The 16,832-nt window shown below is 44.6% G+C and overlaps 2 protein-coding genes across 3 annotated transcripts in view; one reads left to right on the top strand and one right to left on the bottom strand.

Moving 5' to 3' along the window:
• Positions 1–16,832, bottom strand: part of LOC125881983 (palmdelphin-like) — a 39,345-nt gene that overhangs the window by 21,146 nt on the left and 1,367 nt on the right. The window lies entirely within an intron of this gene.
• The window catches only part of LOC125882019 (uncharacterized), a 212,984-nt gene continuing 207,252 nt past the window's right edge, over positions 11,101–16,832 (top strand). The window contains exons 1-2 of one of the 2 annotated variants that reach the window (XM_049565641.1): positions 11,101–11,325; positions 11,766–11,853. In XM_049565641.1, the coding sequence (XP_049421598.1) occupies positions 11,116–11,325; positions 11,766–11,853 (298 nt within the window). In that variant the 5' untranslated portion in view covers positions 11,101–11,115. Of the gene's footprint in view, positions 11,326–11,381; positions 11,854–16,832 lie in introns of those variants that run through there. The other variant, XR_007448275.1, reaches the window with a different exon arrangement.

Raw genomic sequence — 16,832 nt, 5'->3', positions numbered from 1 at the left:
AACTATAGTAAGGCTGATATTGTGTAGTGTGAACCCAGCATTAGTTTGACATGTTTTTTGCACTAAGTACCAAAACTATTGTCCAATAGAAGCTGTCAGTAATGTTTGTTGGGTCTGTAATGATTTGATAAACAATAATGCCAGTGCTAACGTTCGCTAGCTAGCTAACTTGCTCCCAGCGACACATTTTAACCAGCACTGACGTTGTGGTATAAGTTTGGATAATGTCAGGGTGGAGACAGCGGTCAAATCTTGGCGATACAGCAGCAGCTCTACTCCGAGCTCCCTCCAGATGTCTGACTCCTCCCCCTATCTCTAAGGCTGAGCCCAGACACCCTACAGAGGAAACTCATTTCAGCCTCTTGTATCCGCGATCTCATTCTTTCAGTCACTACCCAGAGCTCATGACCATAGGTGAGGGTTGGGACATAGATGGACCAGGAAATCAAACGCTTCACCAAAAACCAAGAAGGTCACAATAATAACGGAGCTTTAGGTAAGACGTTGAGCTATTCAGATCACTACAGAAGCTGCCATCAACAGATGAGAAAACACTTCAAACTTTTTACTTCTTTTAAACTTTTACTGAAAGAGACATGGACACTGTTACAGTAAACAGTAGCTGCCCCCTCACAGCTGATCGAACGTTAGTCAACCAGAGAGGTCAGTAGTCGGCGAGATTTCATGGCTTTGTTGCAGAAAAAAAGTGAAACTCTATTATGAGCTAGCCTCGTGCTCCAGATCAGTGGTTCCAAAATATTGTGTTGTGATGCCGATCCAGGTGTGCCGTGGGATTTTGTGATAACCACACATTATTATTATTATTGCAATATTCAACTGGGCCTTTACAATAAAGTATGAATACATTTTTAACTGATGATCAGTCTGTTGTGCACGCCCACTTCCTTATAAAGAAGCAATTTCTGCTAAAAATGAAGTGTACAAAAGCCGTTAATGCGACTTTTCCCTTTTTGATGTGTGTGCGTAATTAAGGTGCGAAGCCGCCCGTGTTTCTCCAACTGTAGGGCTTTAAGTTTCAGTTAACATGACAACTTTTGTGTATTTTCCAGTTTGCCTTTGTTAATGAAGTGCTGCATCACATGTGCAACCTTACATGATCCTAGGTTATATTAATTAGATCTCTTAATTACTCCCACCACGTGTAACATTATCGTGAGTGGAGAGTCGTTATTTAGACTTGTTTAAAGGAGTAAATGTGGATGAAATGATTTAAAAACTGTGCATGTATATTCTGTAAGAACTGAGTTTAGAGATATTTTCCTTTGTTAATTTTCAGAACCACACACTTCCTGTCAGTGTTGTAAACTTCCTGCATTTGGAGATTAAAATATCCTCTCTAACCCGACTCTATGGCTTCAATCATTCACTCCATAGTTGACCAACTCAAACCAGTGTGTCCCTGAGGTCCCCGTCCTCACATGTAGTTTCATTTATTAAGGCCCGTTTGGCAGCCACTGTGAGGGATGACAGCATTTAAAAGGAGAAAGCCGTGAGTGAAACGATGGATCACTTTATTGTATGGGGCAAACTTTTCACTGCCTTACGTCTTGATGAGAGTGATAATGCACGTTACAGAAGCCGTTGTGCACAGATACAAATACAGCTGTGCCTTCAGATTTTGGCTTGAAAGTTTGAACACCTCTGCTCCAGTGGGAATTTGTGGCAGCTGGACGGCGTATGTGTGACTGAGTCAGAATAAACCACAGTGTGTGTGTGTGTGTGTGTGTGTGTGTGTGTTCATGATAACGTAGGAACATGTCACCAAGTGCAGCAGTGTGGCTCAGTGATGTGTTTCTGGACACTGCTGCTCTGTTACATGGAGGAAGAAGATACTTCAGGCTTTGATACACCACCAGAGCGTGTCAGTTGGTACAGTCATTGACAGAAAAATAAAGAGTTGCTGATGTGTGATGATTTTGACACTTTGCTGTAAAGCTGTTCATGAGATTCTATGAAACTCAATGTGATTCTCTTCTGTCCTCACACAGTGGCACAGCTGTTGTATACACAGTAAATTCACGCAGACATGATGTGACATGGTGTACACACTTCCAGCATGTGAAAGTTTAACTGAACAGTTTGTGAGCCTGCAGCCAGTAAATTAACTGCAGTCATGACAGTGAGGGGGACAGAGAGAGAAGTAGCAAGTCAGTGTCACATGTCAGATGAAGCCTGAGGAATGGCACGACGACACGGCGCAGGGAATGTAACGTGGCTGTGTTGGCACTCTGATTTACTGTCATGCATTATAACACGGAGGAGAACACTCAGGGTTGAGATGCACCTGACCCTCTGCAGAGAGAGGGCAGCGACCTCTCACAATGCTGCTTGAAAAGAGGGCGCTGGGGTCACGTCCACAGCCACGTGAGGCAGGACTCAGCTAGACAAGCGCTCTGCAATAATGTGCTGCAGGAAGCAAGAGAAGCAAGGGAAACTAGAAAGATGAAAACTTTCGTCAACGACCTCTTTGCCATGACGAAAATAAAGAGACCACTGGCGCTTGTATCAGATGCCTGATGAGCGACAGGCTGTAAACTCCAGTAAATAGTCTGCACCAGGATGTTTGGGTTGGTGCGAGTTGTGAGCTGTAATTCAGCAGTAAATAATGAGCCGTGTGTGTCTGACTGTGGATGGTGGAGCTGCTGAATGGATTTGTGGAGTTTGTTAGTTGCAGCGGTGGCTGTTAGCAGCTAGCTCCGCTCGCAGAGCACACACTGCATGACACACACATTATTTATACAACCTGTCACCTTGAGTCGTTTCTGATCCATGATTCAGCCTCACTGGATTAGTTTAAAGAGAAAAACACAGATAGAAAACATCAGGACTAAAAACTGAACTCCAGACTAAAACTATGAAGAATAAAAAGGGGCCAAAATGTGAATAAAACTAATAAAGATTTTCATCTCCAGACGAAAACTGAATCTAAACTAGCTGTCAAAACCAACACTGGTACAACCATCAAGCTCCAAGGACCAGCTCTCTCTTTAACCCCTCAGGAATGCTGCTGAGATACCCTGCAGACACCAATGATGGAGATACAAAGAGCCCTATGCAAGTAAAAGAATCTGTTTATGTAATAATGGATCACCAAACACAGTCTGCTATATTTTAAACGAAAGAGAAAAATAAATCATGTGTTGGAATCAAACATTCTGATGCACTGATAATTGTTTTATTATCAAATTGTTCCCCTCTGAATCATGAGGTGCCTGGAGAGTCCCACCCCGACCACTGACCCAAACCACCTTCGGTCCTCAGAGACCTCCAAGATTCAAAGACCAACTCACACCCCTGGACTGAACTTTCAGAGCCACTTAGAGAAACACACCCCCACTACTGGTCACCATGACTCACCTCTAAGAGCCAGTCACCCACAGACACTTTCATCCCTCTGTGAACTCTAATCTGTGGTCTGGACTTGGTCACATTAGACATTTAATATAGTGTATACAGCGATATGTGTTTCCCTTGGATGGACGTTTGTTCCTCTACCTTTAAACCAGGACGTGTGTGACGAACATAATCCCACCATCTTTGATAACACTGTCGTGCTTCACTCTTCAAACACTGAAGCTGTTATCAGAAATGCAGAATCAGATTTAATATGAAGAGTGACAGCATTCAGGAGTCGACCCTGCATGAACCTGATGCTTTTACCATTTGTAACCTGGCCAGCTGGAACTAAGCTGTTGTAACACTGATTTGACCTGCTGCGTCTCAGGTAAGAGTCATCAGACACACAACAAAGCCAGGTCACCTTACCCAGGATATCTTCTCGTTATCTGGTCTGACTAACTCATCACGTCAGCCATCTGATAACCGGTGCTACAAAGCTGGTTATCAACCAGTTCACTCAACCAGCTTCGTAATACTGAAAACCCCAAACTAACCCTGAAGTTACTAGGGCTGAAGTCAACCAAAGAAAATCTTGGTCGACTAAAGTCGCACATAATCTTCAACTAATCGATTAGTCGTTTAGAAAAAAAATCTGCACGTTATTTTTACTTGTGCGGTGGTGTGTCTGTGTCACTCTGCAGTTACACCTCCAAAACACTAGTCGGCGGTGGAGGACTGTGTTAAGAGCTGTAAAGTTTAGTTCAAATCAAACTTTAATTATATAGTTGATTCAAAACACTCATTAAACACACATTAAACACACAGTAAACACACATTAAACACACATTAAACATGGCTTAATAGAGACACTTTCAAACACAAGTACACAACTCAGCTTCACTATAACTCGCAGCATTCACAGACAAACACTTGTCTTTATCTGGACACATTTCCCCACAAATACAACATGCTAACGTTATTAGCGCCAGCCTATGGCATTTTACATTGTATAAATTAGCCTAGCGACGAGCAGAGAGTTCCTCTGCTCATATGAAGCCAGGATAAATCACACATACGACTTAAAATGCTATTTTAGTGGAGGCTTTACTGTCTTCACAATTTATTGTTTCTTATCTGTGAAATTAAAGTAAATACAAGCCTCGTTTCCACTGAGGGAAATGGTGTCAGCTTACAGAGACAGACAGGAGGTCTGTGTCACTGCGATGCTGAGCGTGAGGGTGGGCGAGTTCAACTTTCTGTCAACATGTCACAGGTAACTTAGCCTGTCCGCCCGCCGCAGGAAATAATGGATTAATCCTGGAAAGCTGTTGATGTAGCACTTTTCTCCTTATGAAAGTAACACGGCGATTATTCAACCAATGAGAATTTGGTCGGACGAGAGCATAGCAACCAAATAATCGACTAGTCCACCAGGAGACTACAGCCCTAGAAGTTACCTCGCTAACTTCAAATCCTGCTTCAGAGTTCAGGCCTCAGGTCTCTCTACATCAAAGAAATCTGCACCACATTTCGATCCAGCTACAGCTTTATGCACCAGTCCCTGCTTCCCCTCTCATGTCTTGTTTGTTTAGTAGTGCAGCTGTAGTTTTATAATAAATGTGCACTTGTTGCTGTTTTTCTTGTTTCGTCTCAGTCACTGCACCTTAAAAGCACCGACACACCAAGCCGACAGTCGGCCATTGGTTAACGCTGGGCCTTCAGTGAGCGTCTGAGCGCCATCTAATCGCAGAGATGTCTAATCACGCATCCCTAATTAAAATATGACCAAACATACTGAAACAGAAATAAAGTTGTGTCTGTAATATAAACCCGACACCCTCTGCAGCTGAGGTAAATAAACAGTTCACACTGTCTCGCCTAATTGTTCTGAGAGAGCAAATGGAGGAACTGAGACACTCGAGGAGCAGCGATGTAACTTCATCGCTCTATCACTCGGTCAGGGACAGACTCACATTTACAGGGCTGACCCTGCTGAGCCAGAAACAGTGACGATGGTTAAAGGCAAAAACACTTTTACTGAACCATAACAACTATCATCTATAACCCGACTGTAGCTGCCACAGATGCTGAAGGAATAACTACTGAAAAATGTTGGCCATGAACTTTAACAGCAGCATTAAGTTTTCAACATGATTATTATTGAAAAAAGACAATCAACATATTTCTCACAGAAGACTTTGTCCCATCTGATTTCAATCTTCAACACCTCCCAATAAAATAAAATAAAAAAGACGCAGATCCATCTGCTCCTCAGACGCTCGCATGCAGGACTGTTAGTTCCTGTCTGTAAACACACTCGCCAGAAAAAGTGAAGGTCAAAGAAAACTCAAATCCACTCTCGTTTCACCTCGCTATAAACACATGTTTTTCGGCGCCGTGTCTCTTGGACACCTGCTACTTACACCTCATTTCCACTGAGCATTACAGTTCAGTTCAGTTCAGTTCAGTTCAGTACGCTTTCTTCCTGTTCCCACAGTGAAAGTTGTGGATGGTCCCAACAGCAGCGTTCCTTAGCGTCCCCATGTTTGGTCCCCCCTCTGTTGGGGTACCTAGCACACAGATCTGGTACTAAAAGGTGGAGCTAGAAACCCTGCAGTCTGATTGGTCAGTAGAGGACGCTCACTCTGGTTTTATGTAACCTCTGTTCATACATCAGTAAACTACAACTATAAAATGAAAGAGAAAAAAATAACTTCATTCACTGGGCCGACTGCCGGCAACTTTTAAGGTGGAACGTTAACTTGTAATGTTACTCAATGCATGAGTTGATGACGTGAATCCATCAGCACACCTTAAATTTCACTGTGACAACTTTGACCATCACTTTAGTTTTTATATGACACACACTTTTAGTAATGACTTTAAAAATATAGATTCATTTGGAGCGGATTATGTGAAGGTCATATATTCTAATCCTCACTTCCTGTGGGCTACAGCAACACTAAACCCCTGAGCTTGCCTGAGAAGGACTAAATGCACAAAGCTGCTATTTTGAAATATCCCATGGAGAGAGACTCTCACTGCAGCCTGTTCTATTTTGTTGTGAAAATGTGGGCGTGCAGCCTCGTTCTGTGGACGATAAACCAGGTGCAGACTTCCATCTGTGTCACCGCTGATGAGGAAATACAGCGAGTGCTGGACGGAGCAGTGAGTGACAACAACCCCGCCCACATTTAAGAGGACTGTCTGAACACACCGAGGGTCTAGGTACCATGTCTGAAGGCTTACTGCTGGTTCCAGAGGGACTGGACTGAAAGGGTTTGGTGGAGACGGGTCTTTACTGAGTGTTGTTGAAAGATAAGATGAGGTGTCCTAACTTAATCATAATGTGCTGCAGAATGAGTGCAGATTAACAAAAATCAAAAAAGCCTATCAGTTAAATATCTTGTCTGTGGACTGTATGTATCTGACTATAGGTCAAGAAAGAGTTTTTAATAATCGTATTCAGTGATTAGTTGCCTGACCTTAAACATGCCTTGACTTTGGTTTGTTAGTTGTAAGTAAACTGAGTCTTTCTCAGTATTTTCACACCATGTTGCTCCTCTCCCAGCCCCCGTCACATATTTACAGCTCTCTTCATCGCTTTGGGAATACATTTTAACACTGTTTTATTGTTACAGGTATTTCTATGACACTGATGCGACGTCTCTGAGAACAGTATTAGTTGCAGACAGGTGCACTGCAATCATCATGAAGTAAACACTGAGGTGAACTGTGTTTTCTAGAGAGATTTTAATAACATCAGTTATGAGCAGAACTCTCAGGTGCCAACATCTGCTGCTGGTGAACTTGTTTATTGAAATGGGATTTAATGTTTCTGGGTATAAATAAACCAACGATGGGCTGATTCGTTTCACCGGCCTGACGACACATCAGCAGCGAGCACAGAGTTTAGCTCTACCGTGACCTCGCCAACTGAGTGAGTACACACCTCCAGCTGCAGGAGTTTCCTTCACACAACCACTTTTCTGTGTTCTGCTACAAAACGGTGATCACTGCAGAAGAGTCAGCTCTGCACAGATCAGCTGTCTGGCAGGGTAAGGACAAGCTCCTGGAAATATACTGTGGGAGGTAACATGATCCTCAGAGATAAATAAGCAGGGACATGTTTATTTATGTGGTGCTGGTGTTCACACTGCTCGTAGCACCTGAGCTGACTAAATGTCATCCTGTCCAATGTTCACGACTGCCGTCTTCCTCAGAGGGGACACGTGGGTTCATGTGCAGCACAGCTACAAAGGTGTTGGAGTTCATACTGACTTCATCAAAGGTGCTATCTGTGGCATTTTCAACATCTCCTTGTCAAGCTGAATGTAATGCATGAAGCTGTGGTGTAAAAATGACGGCCCCTGTCTCACAGCTGTGGGGGAGTTGGTCGGGATGTGCCCACACACAGCGGCCCTCATGTTAGAGTACGCATGTAATTCATGAGGAGTTCTTATCTCACTGATGTCAGTGTAGGAATGATCAGGCGTTGATACAGGTGGCAGCTGAAAACAATCCTCATTCAATTCTAATCTTGACACTGTGCTGATTGTATAGATCTTCTGTGTGTGAAGCATCCATGTTTTCACTGACATGGATGGAGACTGTCAGAGACACTGGACTTGGTCCATGGAGGCGTACGACCACGGGATGGTAACTCTAAACTAAACTTCCACCTGTTAAGCTTTCTTCAGGCAATGAGACTAAGTCACACGTGCAAGTCACAAGTCTTAACCTACACGTCCTCAGTAACTGGTGTGAGAATCAAGCAGGTCATGTTAAGTCCCTGCCATAAATCAAATAAGTCACAGGTGAGGTCGTGTGAAACTCTGATGTTTCAGTAAAAAGACACATTCACGTTACTTCCTCTGTGGGTTTTGTGGTGACGGATGAAGTTGGATGTTGTGGTACTGCTCTTCTCTTCTTACCACCATCACAAGGCTTTTCAGTGAAGGCTGGGACACACTCTTTGACCCCATGACAGCGAAGGTGTATGACACATACAGTGTAAGGGCTCATTTATGCTCCCTTTACGTATGAAAAAGTATACGTCTGTTTCAAACGATGTTACCGTCGCTGCCCACATACTTCCATGCGCCCTTACGTTGGCCAATATATCCACCAGGGGGCAGCCCAGCGTCAAAAGTTTATGACAACAACAAACTCAAAAACAAACATGGCGACTGTGGAGGAGATATTGATAATGTACCTCTTGCATAAAAGACAAAAACAGAGGCAGCGTTGTAGGAGGCGGTGGTCGGTGAGGCCGTTAAACACATCGCGACTGGAGGACGGAGAATTCTTTTCTCTAGTACTGCCGATGAGAGAAATTGAATTGTTATTTCTTCTTCGTGTCTCACTAGAGCTACGTATCGGGTAGTGACAGCAACACTGCCCCCACGGTTCCCGGTGGTACTGCTCCGTTTGGCCCGTATCCGTAAGCTTTATGGAAACGTGCAGAAATACGGACGAAATGAACGCAGAGCACGGACAGAAGGCTCCGTCTGTGTCCGGATCCGTATTTAACATTGAGCATAAATGGGCCCTAACTGGAGCTGTGGTGTTGGAGAGAAATGAAGGGATGGTGTCAGATGCTGAGACAATAAAGTGTCATTATACCCTGAAACACTGTAATTTAGGGCCATATCACCCATCCCCAATACGGCCAGGCAGAGAAACTGAGGAAGAAATGGAAAAGCTGAAGTCCCAGGTCCAGTTTAACCAATACTGTATATGCAGTTGTGTTTGACAGCCTGAACAGTTTCATCAGAGGAAGTCTGAAAAGAAAACACTGCTGCGGCCAACAGGGTTGCAGTGGACAATCAGACTCAAGGTTAGAATATTTAATTCAAACATCCATGATATGTACCAACTTATAGTCTACATATATTAATAGTATTTATACTATATAATATTCATAACTGACCCAGACTGAGGAGTGTCTAGTCGCACCTATTAGATCTGCTCCACCTTTGCCCAAGCCGGACAGCAGTAAAAAAAAGTAATAATCTAAGTAATAGGTTAAGACTGCCCTCTGGTTGTATGACTCCGCCCACCACTCCTGATTAGTGATGGCCAAATGAAGCCTCATGAAGCATTTTCTTTATTTTCTGAGCCCACTAGATGGCGCTTTTTGTCCAACAAAAGGTTGAAAGCACACTGTATTGCCATTCTTTGAGCCTCTCTCTTTAAACCATGAGCGCCATCTAGTGGGCTCAGAAAATAAAGGAAATGCTTCGTGAGGCTTCATTTAGCCATCACTATCTCTGACAGTCTCCATCCGTGTCAGTGAAAACATGGATGCTTCACACACAGAAGATCTATACAATCAACACAGTTTTGTTTTGTTTTTTACCGATGGATTTCCAGATTGCACTGATTTTGACCTTTGACTTTCGACCTTCAAGCACCAGATGCTGATCAGTTGATCGTTGAGTCCAGGGGGACGTTTGTGCCAAATTGGAAGGAAGTGGACACAGGAAGTGGTACAGAGTGTGAAATTGCTCATTCCAGTGTCCACACTCTTTGAAGGATATAGCACCTCACTCCTGTGTGCTGTGTCTGACTTTCACAGAAATGAACAGCCATTGTCCCACCAGGACCCCCGAGATGTGCAGAGGTGTGAGGGTCCATTCATGGCTGCTTGCAGCTTTAATTTTCTTCATATTGTCTGTGTTTGGGATGTTCATGGGCGCGTGCCTCTGCTGTGCTTGGACCAGGGGTCTCAATTATAAAGCAGTGTGTAGGACCCTAACCTTCTGCGTCGCCAGTTTCTCTTCTCCAAAATGTTCATAAGCGTGGGTCAAAGTTTCTCCCATCAAGTCTGTTTTTATAGATCACAACGCAGATGTAGGATAACGAAACACCAAACGAGAGTGAAACTGGACTTGGCTTTTACTTTCAATTTTGCTGGTGAGCGTGTTCACAAACACTATCTGCACAGAATACCTCTAACTGATTCAGATATTAAATATATAATGATTCAGTATGTTAAACTGACTCCCGGTTGCTTAAGGGTAAAGAAACTATTATACACTGAACACACGCAGACAGGATCGACTGACATGTCCTTGACAGTCCACAGTGTATGCTGTTAGCTGAGAGGGGAGCGGAGGGATCACATGAACTCCAGTTATGTCAGTATACATCTGTTCTAAATACCATATTGTCTGCAAGTAGGCGCATATATTTTTACACGTTTGTGCTCAGCCCCCTCACACACCCACACACATAGCAACTGAAACCAGCCTCTCACCCACTCATGGCCCAGGCACAGTACTCATGTCACACAGGGAGAGACAGCAGATATTCATTTGTCAGCTTATAGTCAGAAGGTCCTTCTCAAATACAGCTGCAGAGAATGATGTCATTCGTACTATAAAATACATAATCAAATGTGACCGAGGCGTTTTTACTCACAGCTCCTAAAACACCAGTGATATTAAAGCACATGACTGTGAGATTCATCACAGTCACATTAAGAACAGTCCATCCTGACCTCCTTTATGAAGCCTGCTGTGGTGTGGGCAGTACAGGCGAATGCTAAGTGTGCCATCATCCATAGGGGGCGCCACATGGGAGAAGAAAAATCTAAGTATTTATCTTTTAAGATCTTCATTTTAAGACTCCTATGTGGCCTACAGCCCTGTGGGGAAGAGGCAGCTTTACCTCTAGGTGATAACATGATGTCCTGTGCGAAGTTTGCATGTTCTCCCTGTGTCAGCGTGGGTTTCCTCCAGGCGCTCTGACATGTTCTCCCTGTGTCAGCGTGGGTTTCCTCCAGGTGCTCTGACATGTTCTCCCCGTGTCAGTGTGGGTTTCCTCCAGGTGCTCCGACATGTTCTCCCCGTGTCAGCGTGGGTTTCCTCCAGGTGCTTTGACATGTTCTCCCCGTGTCAGCGTGGGTTTCCTCCAGGTGCTCCGACATGTTCTCCCTGTGTCAGCGTGGGTTTCCTCCAGGTGCTCTGACATGTTCTCCCCATGTCAGCGTGGGTTTCCTCCAGGTGGTCCGACATGTTCTCCCCGTGTCAGCCTGGGTTTCCTCCAGGTGCTCTGACATGTTCTCCCCGTGTCAGCGTGGGTTTCCTCCAGGTGCTCCGACATGTTCTCCCCCTGTCAGCGTGGGTTTCCTCCAGGTGCTCCGACATGTTCTCCCTGTGTCAGCGTGGGTTTCCTCCAGGTGCTCTGACATGTTCTCCCTGTGTCAGCGTGGGTTTCCTCCAGGTGCTCCCACATGTTCTCCCTGTGTCAGCGTGGGTTTCCTCCAGGTGCTCTGACATGTTCTCCCTGTGTCAGCGTGGGTTTCCTCCAGGTGCTCTGACATGTTCTCCCTGTGTCAGCGTGGGTTTCCTCCAGGTGCTCTGACATGTTCTCCCTGTGTCAGTGTGGGTTTCCTCCAGGTGCTCCCACATGTTCTCCCTGTGTCAGCGTGGGTTTCCTCCAGGTGCTCCCACATGTTCTCCCTGTGTCAGCGTGGGTTTCCTCCAGGTGCTCTGACATGTTCTCCCTGTGTCAGCGTGGGTTTCCTCCAGGTGCTCTGACATGTTCTCCCTGTGTCAGCGTGGGTTTCCTCCAGGTGCTCCCACATGTTCTCCCTGTGTCAGCGTGGGTTTCCTCCAGGTGCTCCAGCTTCCTCCCACAGTCCAAAGACATGCAGGTTAATTGGTGACTCTAAATTGTCCGTAGGTGTGAATGGTTGTCTGTCTCTATGTGTCAGCCCTATGACAGTCTGGCGACCTGTCCTAGGTGTGCGCCACCTCTTGCCAAATATCATCTGGGAAAGGTGCCAGCTTTAAAATGGATGATCAGAATCAGTCAACATGCTTTCTCTTATTTTGCACAATGAATGAATATTACGTAAACTGAAAAGTATTCATGACTCCATCTGCTCATGGGCTGTCACGATAAGAGTATGCATGTATAATATGATGTTAATTCCACTACAGAAGAGACGTGATGATCACTAAAATGAGACGGGGAAAAAGAGTGCATGTATCGATATTGGTAGCATTTACTGGTCAAATGAGTTGTTCCATATCGGCATATCAGATATTGTGCATTCCTAGTGGATGGATAAGTCAATACAGTGTGTGACTTTGACACAGGAAATTGCTGTTGGCTTCCTTTTTCCTTCCAATTGTTGTTTTCTTGGAACCATGTCCCTGATCATTTCCTCACCTCAAAGAAAGCACTTCTTGTCCCAAACCCTGACCAAACATGGCCGATCAACAACTAGTCCAGTAGGTTTTTGCAACAGTCATATGTGAGGGTGTTCAGACAGAAAGCAAAATGGATTTTCATCAACATGCACATCTGAACGCTGTGTGTTAGCTGTTAGCTTGCAGGAGTGTGTGTGTCTGTGCTCAGATAAGCCTGTAACTGGACTATAAGATTTCAGATTTGTCCTTAAGTCTCTTGATCGGACACACAAGGAGTAATATAATATTCATCTTCTGATCTCTGTAAAAGAGCAAACAGGCACACAGCAGCATATGCTGACGTGTGTGGACATTACAAAGTGTGTGTTGTTAGCATATCATGGAGAGCTGCCTCACTTGTGTGTTCAACATGCTACATTTCAAACATTTCACCTGAAGGAGGAAGGAGAAGAGGCTGAAGGTAATGCTGCTGGTTAGCCCGTCCACCTGTTGACACCATGAAGGCCTGATCTCACACTGCTGAAAATAGAGACGCTGCCTGGCTCACAGCTGGACCAACCTGACACTGTGTGCATCACAGAGTCTGCATGTGTGTCTGCAGCAGATGACACATTCCTCCTGAAGAGAAAAGCTGATGGTGGGAAGGAAACCCTCAACACCTGTCAGTCACACTGAATAAACATGTGGTCAGACAGGCGCTCCCTGCCAGATATGACCTGCAGTCAAACACGACTGGACTTAGACACAATCTGGAAAGCAAACAGAGAGCTAAAGGAAAGGTGATGTCGAGTTTATCTTATACTAGAGAAGCAGGGAAGCTCTGCAAGATCAAGCAGGAACACCGGGGAGGAAAGTCCAAAATAGGCCTGAATGTGATGAGGACAGTCTCAGAGGTGTTGCACTACGCTGTACAAACAGAGAGTAATGGAAGCAGTTGATGTGGCCATATGTTATCAAAACACAGGCGCCACGTATCAAACTTCAATTATTATCATTATTAATTCTTGCTAATACACATCTTAATAAAACTTTTGGTACTAGAAGATTAAAAATTGCTTTTTCGCTCCACTAGATGGTGCTGATGTTTTCTGCCTGCTGAGGTCAGCAGAGGTCTCAGTCAGCAGCATCTGGCAGGAAGTTCATCAAAACAAAGATGGAGACACCAGAGAAAGAAATCAGAAAAGTGCCGTCGAGGTTTAAATCAAACGTCTGGACTTATTTTGGATTTTTTTTTAACAAAGAAGGAGGACTTGGATATGACATGTGATTTACAGCAGTGTCATATGACAATAAAATACTCACAACATGAGGGCTCACCTCACAGGCCACCATCCAGAGAGGCTGTCTCACGTCCTCCGAACTAGAGCGGGACTATCTGACAGAGGACAGGAGACACTGTCTCACGTCCTCCAAACTAGAGCGGGACTATCTGACAGAGGACAGGAGACACTGTCTGAAGGGTTACTGCTGGCTGTACTGAAAGTGTTTGGTGGAGGCGGGGCTTCAATATGCTCCACTTTGTATGGAGTGTATTTTTCTGTACCACCCTGAGTGATGCATCACTTAGTTACAGTGACTGCATACTGTGAATGTCTCAGGACCATGAGAATGTCATGTCATCAGGATGAGCTAAACCTGCAGTGCCTTGCCAAAGTATTCACCCCCTTGGTATTTTCCTATTTTGCTGCATCACAAGCTGTAATTTAAATGGGTTTTTGTAGTGGATCTAAAGAAAATAGTTAAAACTGGTGAAATAAAATAAACATTAAGATAAGTTTAAATTTTTCAACAACAAAAAAAAATAACCGTAAAGAGTCCACCTGTGTGCAATCCAAGTGTCACTGATTTCAGTATATATACACCTGCTCTGAAAGGCCCCAGAGCTGCAGCAGCACGAAGCCATGGGTATCAAAAAGCAAGCAGCACCATGAAGACCAAAGACAACCCTGAAGAAACTGGAAAGTATCTGTCCAGAGGACGAGAGGAACACATCCCAGAGAAGAGAACACATCTGGAGTTTGCCAAAAGGCATGTGGTCGACCTCCTAAACATATGGAAGGAGGTGCTCTGGTCATGTGAGACTTCAACTGAACTCTGGTGGCTCGTTCATGAAGCTCAGGTTGGTGGATTGTTCAGGTCATGATACGAGTGTGACGATCCATCTGTCTGGATCAATATATCGATTCAGTGATCAACAATGCCAAGTGAAAACATTGACCCATGTCACTGTCTTTGGGTTACGTTTTTATTATTACCTCTGACTTTTTTTGTCTTCAGGACTTTGAGACACAAGTTTGTCTTCAGGACTTCAGGAGACAGATGGTCCTGAAGTTTTATGAAAAAGATGATGGTTTTGGTTAAAATGAAAAGATTTCTTCCAGAAAGGTGTCTCTGACAGAAAGGTGTCTCTGACAGAAAGCCCTGAAGGTTAACTGATCCCATGTGCTGTTTCCTGTGTGTTAGTGGAGTCAGATTAAAGTTAACTTTACTGAACTTATTGTTTATGTTGTTTTTATCTTTTGTGGCCAAAAGTGAAAAATAAAGCTGTAGCAGCTTCTTCTGGAACAGACTGAGTTAAACGATCAGATAATATTGGCTCATATTGATCACAGGCTTCTGAATCACATCAAATCAAAGTCGTATCGTGGCAGCACTTTGTAATATCTGCAAATATGGAATCAATATGATATCGTATTGTGATGAAACAGGTGATTCCAGTTTCTGCTGAGCCTTCCTGCTCCTTCAGGGTTATTTCTGGTCTCTGTGCTCTCTCTGGTTAATGCCCTATGTTGTGATGGGCAGGGCTCTCTCGGCAGGTTTGGATGTCTTATATTTGTACCATCCACGTCCAAACATCAAATTCTGACAAACAGCTCTTCATATCTTCTGTTAAAATAATGTAACCCACAGTTGACCCCACAGTGGGGAAAATGGACCTTCTACATTAGGAGGCTACCTCATTCACTGTCGTCCTGTAGCATCTTCTTCTGCCCATAGAGTTTGTGTAAAATCCCTTCAGGTCTCTCTCTCAGAGCTCTGTCCATGATCCATGCCAGACTCCAGTCCCAATGACATGACCCCAATACCTCAGTGTCTGTCTGGCCATTCAGCCAAGGTCCTCCTGACTTCTAATCCCTGCTCCTCCTTCCTTAATCTCATCTCTGATGGATTAGCAGCACACAAGCTAACAGCAGATGCCTTAACTAGCCCACAGCATGGTCTGCTAGACACCAATTTATCAAGGTGACGTTGGCCTTTAATTACCACTCAGATGTATTTCATTTAAAGGTATCGACTTCTAATGGATATCTGATTCTATTTTACCATCCTGGGGAGAAAACATCAGCAGCATTACCACATCTAACTTGTCTTTTCTGAGACAAACAACCTCAAGTGTCCAGAATTCAGTCATTTCAGAGTCAGTCATCGCTTCATGAGCCAGAATAACATTTTCCAAACACAAGCTTATTCTACTTTTTATATTTGCTCAATAATGAATGTCCAATATTCACTCTCCTTTTAGCCCCGCTTTGGTCCAGACCCACACCTGAGTAAATGATCTGGCTCTGCAGCTGCTAAATGCTGGCGCCAAGAAACAGTTCCAGCCCCGAACTCCCCTTAAAATCATCAACTGTCATTTTTACATATCTGTTTATGCACACATTTAACAAACAGATGCAACATTTTCACTACTGAGCTTTAGAGGTGTGGCTGTGGGTATTTTTGAACTCTGGATAGAGCCAAGCTAGCTGTGTCTTCCTGCTTCTTGTCTTTATGATGAGCTAAGCTACCCACGTCCTCACTCTGTATTTAAAGGCCCTGACACACCAAGTCGGGCCGTCGGTGAGCGTCTGTCGGCCTAGTTTTTGCAGTGGGTCCCGCACCATCGGCACTTCGGTGTCAGCAGCTTTTCGGCTGATTAAGCATGTTGAATTGGCGGCGGAGCTTGTCGGTGAGAGAGATCACTCTGATTGGCTGTTCAGGTTTTATTTCCTCGCCCCTGTAGCGAGTGAATCTGCCTGTAGTGAAACCGGGGCTAACCGGTGCTTCCTCCTCAGGCTCCACTTCACTCAGCTGCCCCACAGACCCGCTGCTTCTTCACACTTTAACCTGAATAACAAACCGGAGCCAGCTGGGAGCGGCTAGAGGAGCGTTAGCCGCAGCATGACCGGAGGGAAGCACAGCCAGTTAGCCTCCGCTAGTCTCTGAGCTAGCCCCGGCTCTCCGTTTGGATCCAACCGGAGCACCGAGCCCTGGTTTGTTATTCAGGTTAAAGTGGGAAGAAGCAGCGGGTTTATCGGGCAGCTG

This window comes from Epinephelus fuscoguttatus, linkage group LG21 (genome assembly GCF_011397635.1).
Source record: "Epinephelus fuscoguttatus linkage group LG21, E.fuscoguttatus.final_Chr_v1".
Classification (NCBI taxonomy): domain Eukaryota; kingdom Metazoa; phylum Chordata; class Actinopteri; order Perciformes; family Serranidae; genus Epinephelus; species Epinephelus fuscoguttatus.
This window is presented reverse-complemented; position numbering and strand designations above follow the sequence as displayed.